The sequence below is a fragment of the Apostichopus japonicus genome, chromosome 12, assembly GCF_037975245.1.
Source record: "Apostichopus japonicus isolate 1M-3 chromosome 12, ASM3797524v1, whole genome shotgun sequence".
Lineage (NCBI taxonomy): Eukaryota > Metazoa > Echinodermata > Holothuroidea > Aspidochirotida > Stichopodidae > Apostichopus > Apostichopus japonicus.
In genome coordinates this window covers 19,516,189-19,536,182 of record NC_092572.1, presented here as the reverse complement: position 1 = coordinate 19,536,182, position 19,994 = coordinate 19,516,189, and the positions used below count along the sequence as shown (strand labels likewise).

The window sequence follows — 19,994 nt, the reverse complement described above, 5'->3', positions numbered from 1 at the left end:
ATGTTACAAATTGTGCTGTATCCTATTCAGCATCAATATATAGCACGACTAGGCTAGTAGAAGTCAACTTCAATCCTGCGTAACTGATTTTCGCAGCCATATGGTTGACACCAAGTCTTTCACAATATAATCACAATGAAAGGTCAGCCTGCCTAAAAATTCACATTAACGAATGGAATAAGAATCCACTTGTCAGGTTTACATGAGCAGTCAAAACGAAAAATCAAATTACTTTAGATTAACCGCAGCATTAAGGCATGCTACTGTTTTCTTGTGTAACAATTTAAAGGTAAGCGTTCGTCGGTACCCGAATGTGACTTGTCAATCTGGGTAATACAAATTTAGTATAAACGAGATTCTACTCTTCATTGCAATTCATATGAAGTAGATTACTTCTGTTGTTCTTGTTTGAATTGGCGTTTGTCTACAGTTCAACTCATGTAGGCTTATATGTTGTGAGCAAATATTCTTGTAAATTAGCTACTCCTGCTTTTTTCAAAGCATCTCCGAGAACGTCATAAGTTGCATCGCTGGCACTTTTACATTTCCACACACGTAGCATTTGGTAATTCTTCTCCTTGAGAGTTGGATTACCCATTTGCTCGATATTGCAGAGTTCTTCTTCAGACACGTTAAGGTTCCTTCCAACATCTTTCCAGAATTTTCCAATCCTTGCTGATAAGTCCTGTGAAAACGAAATATAAGAGAAAAGTACATTCATATGAAGATGTTCTGGAGAACCATCGTGAAATAAAATAATTTGAGAAAGGTCATCCTAATTATTTCTTTATTTAACCACAAAACGTTTTGCCTTCAGAATTTATGTGGCATTTCATATACTTATATGTCTCTACGCAAATCATGCAATTTCCTATCTAAATTATCTGCCACAATATACCTATGTTTAGCACTGTGCAGCAACGAAATGACCGTAGAATCCTTTAAATATGTTTAGACGGTAATACACTGCCGGGCTGCCGCTGTTATCCTAGCAGAGATTTTTGACATGACGTATGCTCTCACAGTAACCGTGAAAGCGGCTAGGCATGTAGGTTCTGCATATGATGTCTGGATGAAAGACCCTCTCCTGTCATGAAAAGAGAGATGTTGGAAGTCCGGTAACTTTCGGGGTACATCGATCAGAATATTACGAAGGATCGCAAACACAATATCTTGGGTCTTCTCTGGGGATGAGAGGTACTCTCGTCGGTGACGAATACATTTGGAGAATACGCTGTGTATTAGACACAGTGCAAGACAGGTGAGAGGAAGCTAACTTTCATCTCAAATGAAAGAAATATTTTGTGTTCATCGCTTGTGGATGACACGTCCCGTAGCATAAGGCCAACGACTGCGTTGGAAGGAGGTTCCCACAAGTTGTTGTCAGTGTAACTGTGACTGAGTGTGAGCCCAATTTTATTCCTCTCGACTTTGAACTCGATCCAAGACGAACATGTTTTAGTTCAAAATGATAAATTCTGAACAAACAGGCAGTGAACGGAGACCCGAAAGTGTTGTTCGTAGGTAGCAGCCACAAAGCACTTTACGAATATTGTAAGAAATGACTTACAATAATGATATCGTAGACATTACTCGATAAAGGTTCGTTTGGTTCACAGTTTCGCGTTATCTTTCCCATGAAGGCCTTATTGATCAATACTTAATAAATTACAATCTAGTAAGCTTAATTTCACCGGTGGAATATAGCAATGGTTAAACAGTTACCAGAAGAGACTCTTCACTAACAGCACTGCCTTCGGTTTGTGCAATTGCTGATGGTCGTTCTTCATGTATATCTCTTGAAGTAGCATTCCCCGTTGAAGGTATGATTGCTTCAGTACTTGACAAACTGGATTCCTAGCAACATAATAGCATATCAATACTATCTATATACACATCCCATTGTTTCATAATTATTGACAAAAAATATTATGTGTATATACTGCAAGAACAAAACCAAATATTAATCTTTTTGTAAAAAACTGAAGTTTGATTTATCAGTACATTGTGTAGTTTGTACTTTTTTATGGTATTTAGGTCATCTACATGCAATGTGCCATGCACCATGGCGTCACTGTTAAACTATAGTACATAGCTTAAGTGATACAAAATAATCATATTGTAATAACTTTTTTTTTGGGGGGGGGGGGTATGATAGTTTAGCTCTCTTATTCTTGACATACCATGCTGGCTCTAAAAGCAGTTAAACGGAATGAAAAGAAAATATAATATAAAATGACAGACGTCATCCCAACCTGCATCAAAACTCGACCTCACATATCCCCATTCCAACTGGTATCAAATATGATAGCCACCTTTGCAACATAAAGCACCATTAGTGCAGCACCATTTATTATATACATCCAATGTGAACTTCTGTCACCTAAACAAGTTTTTATTGTAAGATTGCCCACTCAAATGTGTCAGTTCCATGATCAGTGTCATGATGGTAGCATATGCCTCTAGGGTTAATCTTTAGTATTGATTGTTTGTATTTTATCCTACCTTAGCGAGGGAGAGTTTTGACAGATCAGCTTCAATATACAGCCGAATTTACTGTATGCATGCAACTTAGGTCACAAGCTTGCATCGTTGAAAATTTGATGTTGCTGTTAATTTCTATAAGGAGAATTTTCCCTGCATAAATCCGCAAAGAAATTTCTATTTGGAAACTAATAAACTGCAATCAATATGTTGGGCACCTAAACAACATTATTTTTTCAGGGAGTTCTTTTCATGGAGTACTTACCTGAGCAATGTCACTGGGCACTGCCAAACACATGGGTGAAAAAATCACCAGTCAGTCTAGCACCAAATGAATTCATGAATCATTGCGCTACTCAATATGATTAGTGAAAATAAAATAAATATATACCGTGTTATGATGATCACATTGTAGGTGTTTGAAATTGTTCTATCCACTGATCTTGTGCACGTGTTGTTCTTTCATTACCACAATTAGAACTTGTTAGACTACTTTACAAACCTCCCGGGCAACCCCATACAACTGATCTACAACGATTAAATTCCCGTATATGTTTAGACAATTCGGTTTCTTCTCATATCTCTGATTTCTAAAGGATTTGGTGTGTATATAGTATATGGTTTCGAATGGGGGCCCCTGACAGACCTAGTACGAGGTTGCATATATGAGGACTTAAGGGAAGCAAAAAAAAAAACTATACTGTAACCTGAGAAATCCTAAGAACTGTAGAGCACTAGGAAGTACGTATCAGATATGTGTAATCTATGCGTAGAAGAAAAGCTAGAAATCATCCGTTCAAAGCGACCAACGATCAATAAGAGTGTAAGGAAGTATCATCTACCGGCATCCGTAGAAACTCCAGGTACCTTTGACCTGGGTGTACAATATCCTTGTGCTGTATATGGTGTATTTCCAGGGTCACAATGACACTATTGTTTAAATTTGAATGGAAGAAGAAATTGGGATAGCTGTTTTGATAACTGCTTTATTTGTTCGGATTTCCTGTTGTTATTTCTCAAGTAATTTTACCTTTAAGTCAGAGAGACGTTTAATAAACTATAGAGATGTAGCGTTACTCTAAAATTGATGTCTCGCTCTATTTATTTTGTGTACTTCTCAGACACATGTATACATACGCGCATACATACACACATACACGCATACATAAATTAACACATACAACATTGAACATCATGAGAATGGGAGTTGTGAGAGAACAAATACAGATGACATCCCTACAGCTGCCGTTAAATGTACACCATTTGTAATCCAATGGTAGAAATAAGAAAAATATCGAACATAGAAGGATATTCTTTGCTAAAAAACACAACATACATTACGCAAAGTTAACTAAAGCGTAGCAACTAACCTTTAGTGAGAACTGTAATTCCACAAGCCTCGACCCTTGGCCAGCTTTAAAGTAACATGCACATCTGTCTGTTTCGCCGGAGACACACTTTTTTAGGACAAACGTACAAAAACTTCCATTCGTAATCGCAACTGTGCTAAATCTGATTTCCTTTAAAAGCAAAGATAATAGTTGTTACATGAATATGATATTAATTGAATTCAACATACTTTAACATACCTGGGAAAACAAAGTAAACTTAAGAATACGTAGGCCTACATAATATTAACTTTTTACATTTTTCTATGTTGCGGGTAGCATGATCTTAGAACGATTCGTGGTCGCTATTTCTATTCCTTGGTCTAAGTTCTTTAGAGAAATATAGTAGACAGTATTAATGTCAACTTTTGGTTTTTGATCAATAGATTTATAGAACCAAATTCTTTCAAAATAATGTCATATTCCGTTAATCTATAACTTTACCAGCAAAACCGCAGGTAATTTTGAAAAGTGATGCTTATTTAATTTTAAATTAATTTAAACGGATCTAACAAATATTTACTACCGATAAACAACATACTTATTTTACCTTATTGTTGCACAGAAATGACGGATTCTATGAAATGATGGAAGCCGGACCGGCATTTAGCTCAGTAATAAACTTACCAGCAGAATGTCATATACAATATACTTATTTTTCTTTTTGCGTGAAAACGTGTCATCACATTATACACAAAGTTTGATAAAGCCATTATTTCCATTGGCACTGACAATGACGGTTGCAACTTAGTTGGAAACATTAATGGATGTGGCGGTTACAATAGCAATACTTTAAATAATTTATTACTTGTGCAACTTTTTTTGCAGGCTTTAGTTAGACCATACGGTATTGCTATACTTCCCTACACAATGATAAGTGTCATACACTAGTTTGTATGTTAATTGATGATTCAGTAAGATTATGTGACATTCTCTTTTACATATATGTGCTTCTGCTGATGGTAATAAAGTAAGAGAAAAAAATATTCAAGCTTAATAACATGATAGTTTTAATCTGATTTATTTAAGAATAAACTATTTCAACCAACCTTTTCATTGTTTTCTTTATTATATGTCCAATTAGTTGGTACTACTTTTTCTAATAAAACTTTCAGAGGCAATTGCCCGTCTCTGTAAAACACGTCTGGTATCCGATGCAACACAATGACTGAATTCAATTTGGGAAACTTTGAGAGTAGACAGAGAGAGAATGACATTGTAAGGTTGTACAGCAATACCATTGTTAAATATTGTTGTAGTGAATTAGAGAATGGTTAAGATTAGATGGTAGATGCCATATCCCTTAACATATAAGGTTAACTGTATCTGTACAACGGTAGCCTATTACAAAATGGGTAAAACCCCAATTGTACCGTTTAGCTAAGAGCTGTCTTTGATCAATATTACATATTTATATCATTAGTAAGATGTTAATGGTCCGAATTAGTTTTCGTTAGATACATATTAATATAAACCTAAATTATTAATAATGAAGAGTCATTTCCCTGCACCGACGTTTTTGCTACTTTTAACTCTCATAATGAAAATGCATATAGCTTGCGGCACTGAAGCAAAATCAGCTTGAACGTTGATTGTCTACATGGTATCTCAGTTTCTCATATTAATAGAGAAACCTTAACTGATAAAAGCTACTAACAAATTTAAATATTGATATGCCACTGGCAGAAAAAGACAGTTATGTAAAAAGGAGCTTAACGATTTAGGGCTACTTTCCCGTATGGCACTATTTAACAGTTTTTTTACACAGGTCGAATTATTTAAACTTGCTTACCTCTCGGCAACTTGGTAACTGCCAGTAGTACCCTATATCAAGAAATATTTCATTTTCAATAGAAGGACGCATAGCGGCATACAAAATAATCCTTTTTGCCTCGACTATATCATCACCAAGTCTAACTTTCCTCCAGCTGAAATTGTAAAGCTGCATTGCACAGGTTTCATTAGAAACATCACACTGAGTATTTATTTCCTCTTCCCATTGTGGTTGGTTGCCTAATTAAAAAAAAAAAAAATATGTGATAAAAAAAACAAGTAAAATTGAACATCGGATAACGGTCCTGATTATAAAACTGAAATCCTTACCTAGAATAAAAAAAATGCCATCTTTCTTTAGAAATGTTCAACGCAACTCGTATTCACTTACGTATTTACCTATGTTCAATGCAACTCGTATTCACTTACGTATAAACTTATAAATGAATAAGATATGTCAAATTGTTTTTGGTAAGAGTCTCAGTTTTCAGTCTTGCCGTACCCTCACTCTTGTTATAAGGGACCTTGACCATTCGAATTGTTTATACAGTGGATTACCTAATTATCTTATCAATAAGCTAAAACGTATACAGAATGCTGCTGTTAGAGGTTTATTTCATGTACCATCTAGATCGCATGTTAGTCTTCCCTCCTGCAACAGGTTCACTGGTTGCCTATCAAATACCGCAAACAGTTTAGGATTCTTAAGCTTCCCTAAGGACACATGATCTTTTTACTTTAGGATTTGCTGGCCATGAGGACCGGTGGTTATTGAACTCGGTCATCTAATCGTTCTGATCTCTATGTTCTAAGGTTCACTCTAAGTTAGGAGAACGCGCTTTTTGCTTTATTGCTTCTAAACTCTAGAATAGTTTGCCTGTTGAAATATGTAGTAGTGCACTTTTTAAATTTTTATGAAGAGGTTAAAAACTTATCGTTTTCAGTCTTTATTATTGGCTCATACGTTTATATATCTTACTGCTTTGATTTTTTATGGTGTGGTTTTCACTTTGATGCTTTATAAATCTTTTCAATGATAAGAATAATCACAGTTTATTCATGTAACGTCATTTTAACTCTGATTAATGAGTACATGTAACATTCCGCTGTATTGTTTGCAACCCCAAAATATGTCACATTCATTCGTTCACCATTTTATTTTTCAAGTAACAAAACCATAATTTACCTTGTTTATGGTGACTGCTGTATACCTTTGCTTTCCATCCACATTTTCCCTTGAGAACCAAACAGTGAGGTAATGTCAATGTTGCTGGTATTAAAAGCTTAACGTTATTGGGAAGGAGTTCTACCACTACTGAGGAGTTACTAGCAAACGATAATTCAGTTTCATCCAGATAATGATGTGAAATTATTCTCATTCGGATAAAATAATCACGTCGCAGAGCACCGGGAGGTATTTTTAAGCTGACACCGGTATTTGGAATCTCTAGCGTTCCACCGTCTTTGCCGATCTTTGATTCTGCTCTCATAGAATGAGAATCACCTAACGAAAAGAAAATGAAAGAAAAATTGCAATATATAGACAGTTGAAAAATTCTTTATATGAACACTGTTGTTTTTATTAGTTTGACTGATGTATCAAAATTCATAATTCACTTTATCGTTTTATATATAGTCCTCTATTGCGCGATTATTGATGGTTCATGCTTTAAACGTGAACCAAGATGGTACCAAATCCGTGTCCTATATTTAAGTGTGAAGAGATTCATTTGGTTCCATCATTTGATTGCTCGTCATTTCGTCATTTAACGGAATAATGTTTGGCTAAGTAACCTTTGACGATCCCTTAGTTTGTTCCATTGCTTTCAATACAATCGCGCAAAAGTTCTCAAAACAAATGTTGTACACTATGATTCGCAGATACTAATGAGGTGTTTAGTCCTGTAATACATGTCTTTCAACTGTTAGCAGTTTAATACACAACTTACCTTCCTTCTTAATGTTCTCGCCTGTATGAATTGATACTTTATCTGCAGACGTCAACTGCGCATGGTGAAAGGAAGGAACAATTATACCAGGATCGATTATTCAGATAACAGAAGTAACATTCGTGCTGTATAAGCCTCAGTTATTATAAAGAAAAACGGTTCTCATTGATACTGTAGAATGATTTATTGCTCGACCATATTTGTTTTTGTGATAAATTCAGCTACAAATCACTAGTATCATCAAAAGTTGTTTGCCATAGAGTTTATCATTGCTCTCAATCCACTGCAGAAAACTCAATTTCAAGATCTCAATGCGCAATAAATTTGTAGTATATTGCAATGGGATCGTATGGAACTAAACAACATGTAATGTACACAGTTGACTAAACTATCGCACAAGGAATGTCACAATTGACTGAAAATAATGGGAAGAAGGACGTTCTTATCTCCTTCAAACTACTGATCGTATTAAAGATTTACGAATCAACCTGTCCGGATCGTGACAATAAATTGATAATTTTTGCACTATTTTGAATGAATGAAAGATATGTTTTTGAAATGCTATTATTGCCGAAAACTTACACTTCCTTTTTCAAATTTTCTTTGATCTGATAAACGCCTCTTGTTTTCTCCAAATTCTTTGGCGTCGTCTTTCATCTCTGATTTGGTTGTGAAGAGGTAAGTAATGTAATAAACAATAGAAACACGGAAAGAATTTAGAAAAACACCACTTAAAAATACAAATTCACATGCTCATTGAAATTAAAAAAAAGAAAAAAGAAGAAGGGCAGTACCGTTATGGATTACCCATTCCGTTTCAATCTTATTTCTTTTTTTGAGATGTCTATCATTGGTAAGTCAAAGACGAACTTGCAGGGTCCGAAACTTTGTATTGTTCATTCTTCGATACGACGCGAAATTTATCATTCATAGTTTTAGCAAATTGATGTGCGTAAATTAACGTAATAATATTGCAAATTATGATTTTCAAAGTATAGTGGTTAAAACAACATACCCTTTACGTTTGTTACTACAAGCGGTTCGGGAGGAGTCTTTCCTAGTTTTCGTGACGACATCTTAAAAGGTAAAAGCACAATTCAAGCATTAGATACAACTGTAACATCAAGAAAAACTTACAAAATGAAAGCAAGAGAGTATCTGAAATTTAAATTTGAATTTCCCATCAAAGTATCTTTCCAATACTTACAATCAGTGACAAATTTTAATAATCTCGCCCCCCCCCATTTCGGTATTTAAATCTAAAGTGTGAACTACATTTGCTCCGATGATCCATTCAATTGCGTAAAAAGGGCATAATATGTATATCAATCAAATAGTAATGCGACACCTCATTGTCTACGAAATTTAACTCACCGCACAATTTTGAAACTTTGATTGCACAATTTCTACCCGTAAATACGATTCTTCTTATTATAAGCTGCGTGTTGCAAGTTAAATGCATAGGAACCAAGAGACACATCCCTCATTAAGTACACACTCTTACGCACACACGACGCACATATAAACCAACTTGAGTGCACTGGTTCCTATCCAAATTTCCTGTTCTTTACACATCAGTTATAAATCTTTCCTTCCTGATCAGAATCAAAGTCTCATACTGTTATTTCTTTTTTTACATAGTAACACCGCCTTCCTGTTAATAAATTACCATTACTTATTAACAGGAACATGAATCCCTGTCTCTCTTACTATTGATGCCATTAGCCTTTCCATGATGGAAGGTACCTGAAAAGAAGAGAAAGGTTATTGTCATGAGATGTTAAATTTGTGTTTCAAAAAGATATCATAAGGCGAAGCAAAAAATATATAAATTAGAATGATATACATTCGCAAATATAGCAGTAAACTATACCTGGCGGGTAAACGCACATCCGCATTGAGCACACTAAAGTCAATATAGGAGACAGAATCGTCACTGAATGATTCACAGACTTAATAACATGAATACATACATCAGCCTTAAAACAATCGAACTACAAGCCGCTAGTTTCTGCCTTTCATTTGAAATATGTTAATTCATCCGCCGCCTGCATGGTGAGTACACACCTAATATAAATTAGTATAATTTCTTATAAACAATGCTTTTGTAGCATTATTATGTCCTAGCTGCAGGTGCAAGCTACCGTCGAATTGGAACAGAATTGAAACTTCTGTTCATTCTGGACAAACGTTGACATTATTCGATGCTTAATGCCAATAAGAACGTTATTTGTTAGCTGGATCAGCCAGGTTTTCACTACATACAATGTAAAAGGGCAAAATAAAATGTAAAATAAAAAGCAGAATGGAACCTTATCAGTTGGTGTTATAGGTGTCATATGTTTGTACATAAGTTTAGGCAACGACATGATAACAATTAATGTTATCATTGAATATTCCCAAATAAAATTTCATGTCGAGGGAAAAAAATAAAGTGTAATTCTAATTCATTCCTAGCTCATTTTGACTAACTATAGAAAGAGTTGGTACAATATTCAGAACTTGGCCTTTGAAAAAACGACTATAAACCACCGTAAAAAATTAACAGTAACAAGTTGTGCTAAATATATAATTAATTAATGGAGATAAGAACCAGCGTAAACCTTCTCGAAATGTTACTTGAGGCTTTGAACTGGCACAAATTTGGGAAGCATATCGTTCAATAACATTTTAAACTAGCTTCTTTGATACTTTTTGAACTAGCAACGAATTATAATTTGCACATTAGCAGAGTGAAATAAAATAATCAGTAAGAACCTGCTGGAGGGAGGGGGAGGGGGTTGACAGATGACTTTTTGAAAGTTATATTCGAATATTGTGTGAGTCTTCTAACACACAACATCATCGGATTAAATCTTGTAGTATCCGTTTCTTTTGTTTAGCTGTTTTTTTTTAGCTTTGCTTTGACTGTGTGCAGAAGGAAGATATTTAAGACGCACCTAAGCTTGACATGAGAACAGTATTGTCATCATTTACAACTTAATAAATTACCGTTGCTAATTAACAGGAACATGATTCCCTGTTTCTCTTACCATTTCTCCCAACATAGGACCGGCCTGAAAGGAAAAGAAAGGTTATTTTCATGAGATGTTGAAATTGTGTTTCAAAAACATATAATAAGGCAAAGGAAAAAAATAAATTGGAGTGATACACCTTCACAAATATCGCAGTATACTATTCCTGGCGGGTAAACGCACATCTGTATTCAGCACACTTAAGTTAATATAGGAGACAGACTCGTCACTGTAAGATTCACAGACTCAATAACATGAATACGTACATCAGCTTTACAGGGAAAACAGAATAGTCTTAAGCCAATCAAAACAAATTGTGTGACGTCATAAAGATAAACTTCTTACTGAGATGATCAGATGGATACCATGGACGATAAGATGACAAGTAGGGAAAAGAGGGAAGTATTCAAAGATAGAACACAGAACATCGTTGTTGGATCAATTTAGTGTAAAAAAAAGGATACATTTTGATTACCCCACAAAGCAGCATATTGCTTACCCCCCTCCCCTATGGCAAGCCGTTTTAACATTTACCTCGCAATTCGACTTAAGTCGAATACATTTCACTTAAGTGGAATTCAATTTCACTTAAGCAGAATACTATTTAAGTTAAGTGGAATTCTATTTCACTTAAGTGGAATACCATTCCACTTAAGCTTAATTGTATTTTACTTAAGCTGAATTCATCAACTTGTCACTGCATTTTACTTAAGCTAGATTCTATTTCACTTAAGTGGAATTGCATTCCACTTAAGTGGAAATGCATTTCACTTAAGTGGAATTGTATTCTACTTAAGTGGAATACGATTCCACTCAAGTGGAATGTCCTGTCTATTTCACTTAAGTGGAATACAATTCCACTTAAGTGGAAATGCATTCCACTTAAGTGAAATGTGATTGGATAGAGTATTTCACTTAAGTGGAATGTGATTGGCTAGTCTATTCCACTTAAGTGGAATGTGATTGGCTAGTACATTTACCGCCAAACTTTGCCCATGCCTTTGCGCGCCATTATAAACAACTTGCGGCGATACGTTTACGTACGTACGTGGTTTCGATATGTGCACAATGAATATCGGCTGTCCATCGGGATCCAGCTAGCACTTAACATCCGTACAAGGTGTGTACGTACGTACCTGACCTGGTACCTGACGAATACCATTACCAAAATAAAGCCATGGCAAATACATTTTAAGTGGTTGGGGCTACAGCCGAAAACGCATTGACAAGGGCAAGAAAACATTTTACTTTTTGTGGATTTTGGGTTTTGGATGGAATCTTTTATTTCGTCAAAAGTTTCACTATCTAAAAAGTTACGAATTCTGCCTATGTTACTTAAACAAGATGTAAGTCGCCTCTGTTGTGCATCATACTGATTGTTCCCCTGTGCAAGTGAGGAAACAACACTTCGAATTCTTTCTCTAACAACAACAATTATTTGATCGCATTCCAGCAATGTTAGATGTGAATGATTAGCCGAAGCCATGATGTACACGTGCAACGAGGATCGACTAAATCATCATATGTGATGAGCAATTGAATGCGTTACGACGAACATTACCCTAAATTGTATTTATATGTAAGCCACATATCAACATTTCCACTTAAGTGGAATTGTATTTTACTTAAGCAGAATAGAATTCCACTTAAGTGAAATTGACGCCCAAAAGATGTTATTCCACTTAAGTGAAATTGTATTCTACTTAAGTGGAATACAATTCCACTCAAGTGGAAATGCATTCCACTTAAGTGGAATTGTATTTTACTTAAGTGGAAATGCATTCCACTTAAGTGGAATATAATAGATGGGCTATTTAGCTTAAGTGGAAATGTATTCCACTTAAGTGGAAATGTATTCCACTTAAGTGAAATACAATTCCACTTAAGTGGAATGCATTTCCACTTAAGTGAAATAGAAATGTCCATTTCTACTTAAGTGAAATTGAATTCCACTTAAGTGGAATTGAATTCCACTTAAGTGGAATACATTTCACTTAAGTGGAATTCCATTTCACTTAAGTAGAATGTATTCCACTTAAGTGAAATGTATTCGACTTAAGTCTAATTGCGAGGTAAATGTTAAAACGGCTTGCCATACTCCCCTCCCCGCACAGTAAAGATATGGGAGATTCGAGTATACATTTATAGAGTTAGCCCTTTGTGTGTAGAGCAAATTGTAACACTACGGTAACACTGTTGAATCGTTATATGGCATTGAGTGATGTTAATACATTACTTTCCTTATGCAACAATACAAGAGACTTTTAAAATGTGTTTTTTTTTTCATTTCCTTTCACAGTCAATAACCTGTGAAAATTGATTTTGCGAGGACAACTAAGGATTTACTTAACATTAAAACAAAGCTTCTTCGATACTTTTTTGAACTAGTGACGAATTATAATCTGCACATCAGCAGAGTGAAATAAAATAATCAGTAAGCATCTGTTGGGGGGGGGGGGGTGTTGACAGATGATTTTTTAAAGATATATTCGAATATTGTGTGAGTCTTCTAACACACCACTTCATCGGACTAAATCTTGTAGTATTGAAAGTTTATCAGTTTCGTTGCATAGCTTTTCTTTGACTGTGTGTGGAAGGAATAAATTTAGGCAGCACCTAAACTTGACTTTGAGAACAGTGCTATCATCATATCGAGATATAAACTTGTAACGGCTTTATCTTCGTTTCCTGTTCTTTACACATCAGTTATAAATCTTTCCTCCCTGATGAGAATCAAAGTCTTATACTGTTATTTCTTTTTTATATAGTAACACGGTCCGCCTTCCCTGTGCATAAATGACCGTTAATAATTAACATGAACATGAATCTCTGTCTCTCTTACCATTGATCATGGTCGATTGCTCCGTACGTCACAGGTCTGTAAGGAAGAGAAAAGTTTTTCTGACATCTGACATAAAATTTCTAATGCAACAGGTTCTCACCAAAAACAACTTTACGTTCATGGACAAGCATTACCTTCAAATACATGGAACTGCCATGGGTACCAGGATGGCTCCTTCCTTTGCTTGCCTGTTTATGTCTAGCCTTGACGAATGCATGCTCAGTACAGCTCCCTGCCGTCCTCTCATCTGATGGCGCTACATTGATGACACCCTCTTTGTTTGGACCAGTGATGAGGTTAACCTGCTCACATTCATCAATCACATCAATTATTTGCACAGCACCATCTAATTCACCTCTGATTACTCTCACCAACAGGTTAATTTTCTCGATGTGACTATTCACAATGAGCATGGTTCTCTCTCTACAGACTTATACACCAAGCCCACAGACACACTAGTATCTCCATTCTTCCAGCTGACATCCCCGTCACTGTAAGTCTGGAATTGTTACAGTCAAGCACTTCGTCTTTTTGCATTTGCTCTAACAATTCCTCTTTCATTTGCCCGATACAGGTGCTTTGGAAAAACACCTTATTGCCAGGTGCCATAGTGCCAGAAAGGTACGTCAAGCCATTCAGATCATCTACTTTGAAAGACATAAAGGGACGAGATTGCGACAACAAGCTCCCCCTGGTTGTTACATTCTACCCAAATCTTCCTCCTCGTCAGCAAATCACCTCTTACAGCCACCACATTCTCCTCACTTTAGATAGACTCCAACGAGCCACCATCGCATACAGGCGACCACGCAACCTACGAGACCTTGTGCGTGCTGCTGTTCCACCTCTAACTTCTAAACCTACACCCATTCAGCATGGTACTTTCAAATGTGATCGTACTTCGAGATGTATTATAGGCAGCTACCACGTTGCTGAATCCAATTCTATCACCAGCCACAGCATGCAACTTACATACAATACTAAGGGTCACATCACATTCAGGGTCACGCGCAGCGTACAAGAAAATTTATGGTTTTGATAGCCCCCCAGATCACCGGAAATGGCTCTTCTCGGGCTCGAAAATGACCAACCAGATGTACACTTCTGCCTCAGTACCAAATTTTTCCTAATAGTTTTTTTTTTCTTCAATAATAACCTTTTTCAAGGTTGTCACCAGTCACCCATCATGTTCGACCTCATCGCATCTCCTGTAGACTATTGCTTTTGTTGATAATTCTACGTAACGCCCACAATACCAGTCAGCCCCACTTTTCAAGGTTTTAAGTTCATTATTTGTTCAGAATTTGAATAATAAATTCACTTCAAAAAACACCCATAATGTTGCACAAAATTTCATCTTATGGACAACCAATATAGAAAAAAACCCCTTCAACCCCTAACAGACCGGTCAAAATTGCACGAGTAGAGGGAAGTATGATGAACAATTTCGGTTAAAGAATTTTCGAAAATTCGAACACAGTTAATTTATTGGTGTACAAATATTAAAACCTCTTATAACGGCTATTCATAAATGCCTAAACCAACTTTCTGTATACTGGACCAGTCTCGAATGCGATTCGAGACTGGTCGAGTGTATAGAGAGGAGACTTGCTTTAGGATCGAAATGTTAGACAAACATTGGTTTGTTGCCGTGGCAATCATGAAGTCATAATTAAAAGTAATGAAGACATGGTGTAACGTTGCCATGAGTATGTGCAAATATGTTTATGGGCAAAGAAATGTTCGAAACTGCAAAGACAGTACAGTATATATAGCCTACTTGCAATTAGTTACAGCAGTAGCACTGTATATGTTTTCACACCTAGTCTCAATACACACTGTACGTACTTCTTATCATCCAGCTAAATACTTCGAGGATCATGAAATGACTAAGGGATTAATTGTGAGCTTAATTTTGAGCTAGAGTCAATGTCAGCAACCTTATCGAGGTGCTTCAACGAAGAACCGAAGCGTAAAGCGTCCAATATAACAGAAGAACAGAAGAACAGCGTCCAATATAACAGAAGAACACTATAACAGAAGAACCTTGTCGCTAAGCCTAACAATAACGTAAGCAATACTACTACTAGCAGTAACGACATGACTGACCAGGGACTAGACCTAGCGATCTTTCAGACTCGCAATAACACTGCGGTTACTACAAATCCAAACCTGTCGAACAATAGGGCTCGCAATCTCTTCAAAAACTGCACATTCTCAGGCCCAGTAAACGTTTATTTGAACGGTTCATCTACCGACCAGGGATAGAAGAGTTCTACTCAAAAGAATGTTAGCAACATGCAACGTTGCTACTTGCTAGCCTTACTGTTGTAGCGTTTACGGACTTTCCAGAACACACACAACTCAGCATATGTTTATTGCGCAACTTGACCTGGTAGGTCAAAAAAAAGTTTTAAAATGTTATCTTTAGAAATTTGTTCATCTGTTCTTATTTAATTGTCTTTTCCGTCCATTTTGTAGTGTTTCAATTGATTAAACCACCAAAATTTAAGAACAAACGACACTGCTTCATTCGTATTTTTTCACGCTTAATGTTCGTGGGAAGAAAATGCTGTTTTACATGAGGTGACTATTACGTCATTCAGGAAAAAGATCAAGGGAGGCATAAGGAGAATTAAAACCAGATCAGCAAAATTAGCGAAAAATTGCCGATTTCTAACATTTGTTAGGGTCATTTATGAATGATGACGTCATCGAGAAGGGCAGCGACCTCGGCTATCGCCTCGGTCCGCTCAGCCTCCTCGATGACGTCATCATTAGTCTCAAATCAAATTTAAGACCGGTTCTCCTCGTATTTATCCCCCTAACTAAAACTTCGATATCATAAAAAATACCGAAAACATATGCTCGAAGGAGAGGTGCGGTGTCCACCTTTCGCATCCCCTCCCCCTTGGCTACTCACCTGTGGTTTGAAATCTTGTAGGAAACAGGCCAAATTAAAACCCAGTGAACCCATATCGATGTGGATCATATATCTGATTGTACGTACTTACACTAATACACAAGGGATGTACAGACATTATGATCATAATCATGAGTGACAACATGCTGTACGGTCACAGGCCACAGAAACGACCACGAAGAGTTATTTTCCTCATGCAGCATGTGTTGGATGAAGTTTCAGCCACCGCCACATATGATTTGGATAAATACTCTCACGCATTATTTAATGTATATATATATATATATATATATATATATATATATATATATATATATATATATATATATATATATACATATACATTAAATAATGCGTGAGAGTATTTATCCAAATCATATGTGGCGGTGGCTGAAACTTCATCCAACACAATGTTTGCTACAGCCCTATTTCCTTTTTTATCGGCAAACCAAATTTCATTACGGATGCGGTCCGTCTAGCTATTCATTTCGAAAAAAAAGAGTAAAAACTACTTCATGTCATATAAAGTAACGAATAGTAACACGGTTAGACAGGCGCCTTGCGAGGAATTTGCCAAGGGAGGGGCAGAGCTTGTACCCAGACTTTCTAAGCGCAGCGCCACAATACGTTTAGTCAGGTGGCTTAGTAAATTTAACGTTACTGGCCGGACAAAAGTACCAACTTTGGCATGGAGTTTCTTTTCGACCTATCTATTAATTTTATCCGTGGAACCCACTGAATCGGTTCAGATTTTTCATTGATTTTTCATTTTTTTAATTGACCCCTCATTTGTTCATCTCCGGTTTTCACAGCCAGATATATGACATCTCCTTTTTTATCTGGCGGCCATCTTGGATTTTGGCCGCCATCTTAGAAAATCGTAACGTTATTCCTGAAAATTGTTGCTAAGCCACCTGACTAGTTGGCGCGAAGAAAATTTTGGCCGAAAATGCCTCCCAGATCGCTGGAAATGGCACTTCCTATGCCTTGTAAGTTGCATCTAAGCGGTTTCTATTTTGAAATTACTAGCGATGTCAATAAAAAATACTAAACCTATGCTTAAAAATACTATGCCACCAAATATTGGGGGCATATTAGATACTATATCCTCTACCTAAAATATTGGGGTAGTGGACATGTCCCCCCCCCCCCCATGATCGCCGCCCATGATAACGGATATCCGACATTGGGTCCGTTGTTCAATATTCAATTTATCGATTCATAGATAATAACACAATACTTATACGACTTATTAATTATTGTAAGCGATATCATTAATTCATGTCAAGAAAATGGAATGGCAGTCTAGTTTATCACTTACCTAACGTATCAACAATACTGTTGTCACTAAGAATTCCTTCAGTTTGGAACATGTGCTTTACCAGTTATCGTCAGTGTAATATCCAATTGTATTACAATGGATACACATTGCCTTCTTTAAGGCACAGTCACTGTATGCTGTGTTAACAATTCGTGTACATTCGCACGTATTAAAACTGATTGTAAAGGGACGCGACGCATGATACTGCACGAGAAACAGTAGTACACGCGCTGTGGTATGCACGATAAAGGAGTCAAACATTAATCTCTGATATACTGCAGTGGCGGTTCATTCAAGTTCAGAGTTCTTTAAACATAGAACTATCGCTTTGCTTCGTGTTAGCAAAGAATATCCACCGAACGAAAGTGAATAGTGCTTGCGTGATCAGCCATATAAACACAAACATAAATATCGGATATCCTGCATAAACACTTATGTGACAATAGTAGTCACGTGGCTTAGCAACTTTAACGTTACTGGCCGGACAAAAGTACCAAATTTGGCATGTAGTTTCTTTTCGACCTATCGATCGATTTTAGCCGTGGAACCCACTTTATCGGTTCCGATTTTTCAAGATGGCGGCCAAAATCCAAGATGGCCGCCAGAAAAAAAAAAGGAAATGTCATATATCCGGCTGTGAAAATCGAAGATGAACAAATGAGGGGTCAATACGGGTGTTTCCGGGGTCACTAAAACAGATGATGATCATGGCATGTTGCTTGAGTAACCCACTTCCAAGATGGCGGCTAAAATCCAAGATGGCCGCCAGAAAAAAAGGAATTGTCATATATCTGGCTGCAAAAATCGGAGATGAACAAATGAAGAGGTCAATTCAGGTGTTTCCGAGCTCACTGAAACAGATGATAGTTATGGCATGTTGTTTGGGCCACCCACTTCCAAGATGGCGGCCAGAATCCAAGATGGCCCCCTGGAAAAAAAGGATATTTCATATATATTCATTCCCCAGACCCCCTGTGCCCTTTACTGATCGGGACCACTGATCTGTTAGTGTACAGATCAGTGATCGGGACCATCAAACCTTCCGTCCTCAAACGTGTAAATGAAACCGGGCTAGCACCCTGACTATATGTTATGGCTGGTGTTCTTATTGTGTCACTTTGGCTCAGGAAGCCACTTAGGATTTATTTGGGAACTTTGAGGTGTGATCGACGTGGATAGACACTGTCGCAAAGCCCGTTATTATATGGGAGTTACGAGTGTCATGTAAGACTGATTACATTGAGTCAACTACATAATAGGGTAACTTGAGGGAAAACCGACCAGATGTGAATACCGACTCATTGAGAGATTTTGTACTATTGTGCACCCTTCATAAACACAACGTCAATTGTGCGAACAACACACACTAAGTCAGGTCACTAGTCATCTGAGGTATTTAAGTCGTTCTTTTCGAACCTGTACTCCAGGGCTGCTGTTAGCGAGAATCTCCAGGAAGACTTGTTGTCTGGTATAGACAAGCCCTCCCCCCCCGCCTTCATAAACACAACGTCAATTCTGCCAACAACACACGCTAAGTCAGGTCACTAGTCATCTGAGGTCAACCAATAACACTAATAACCAATAACACAAAAAATAACAACCAATAACACCAATAATGAAGTCTGAAACCATCATTCCCACACCAACCGGACAAAGGGACACTCCAGCAAAAGGTGTTGCATAGTCCTGATGAAATCCCATAACCTAATCGCCATTTCTGATTTTTACAGCCAGATATATGACAATTCCTTTTTTTCTGGCGGCCATCTTAGATTTTGGCCGCCATCTTGGAAGTGGGTTACTCAAGCAACATGCCATGATCATCATCTGTTTCAGTGACCCCGGAAACACCTAAATTGACCACTCATTTGTTCATCTCCGATTTTTACAGCCAGATATATGACATTTCCTTTTTTTCTGGCGGCCATCTTTGATTTTGGCCGCCATCTTGGAAAATCGGAGCCGATCAAGTGGGTTCCACGGATAAAATCAATAGATAGGTCGAAAAGAAACTCCATGCCAAATTTGGTACTTTTGTCCGGCCGGTAACGTTAAGCCTAGAAATTGTTGCTAAGCCACCTGACTATAGCCTGGTAGTATCATAGTGTAGTGAAATTAGGTATAGCAACAGCCACCCATATAGTAGTTCGATTTCGCACAGCAAGCGTTCTCACCACAATCTAAGTTGAATCGCTCAAATCGCTTGATAATCCTAAAATTGACAATATGATATCCCATCTGAGCCGTTGCGGCCTAAACATAAGGTCAAGACAAATTAAACCTTACCCCACTCTTAGCCT

General features: G+C 37.0%; 2 protein-coding genes across 2 annotated transcripts in view; one reads left to right on the top strand and one right to left on the bottom strand.

Moving 5' to 3' along the window:
- Nucleotides 1–19,994, top strand: part of LOC139978049 (uncharacterized) — a 294,882-nt gene that overhangs the window by 158,558 nt on the left and 116,330 nt on the right. The gene's annotated exons all lie outside the window — the stretch shown is intronic.
- On the bottom strand, nt 1,544–8,784 carry LOC139977809 (netrin receptor UNC5B-like). Its single transcript, XM_071987462.1, has 8 exons — nt 8,610–8,784; nt 8,177–8,253; nt 7,595–7,649; nt 6,832–7,149; nt 5,665–5,885; nt 4,922–5,059; nt 3,855–4,004; nt 1,544–1,857 (listed from the first exon to the last, which is right to left on the bottom strand). Exons 1-8 carry the CDS (start codon nt 8,668–8,670, stop codon nt 1,714–1,716), a joined length of 1,164 nt encoding a protein of 387 aa, XP_071843563.1. The 5' UTR covers nt 8,671–8,784; the 3' UTR covers nt 1,544–1,713.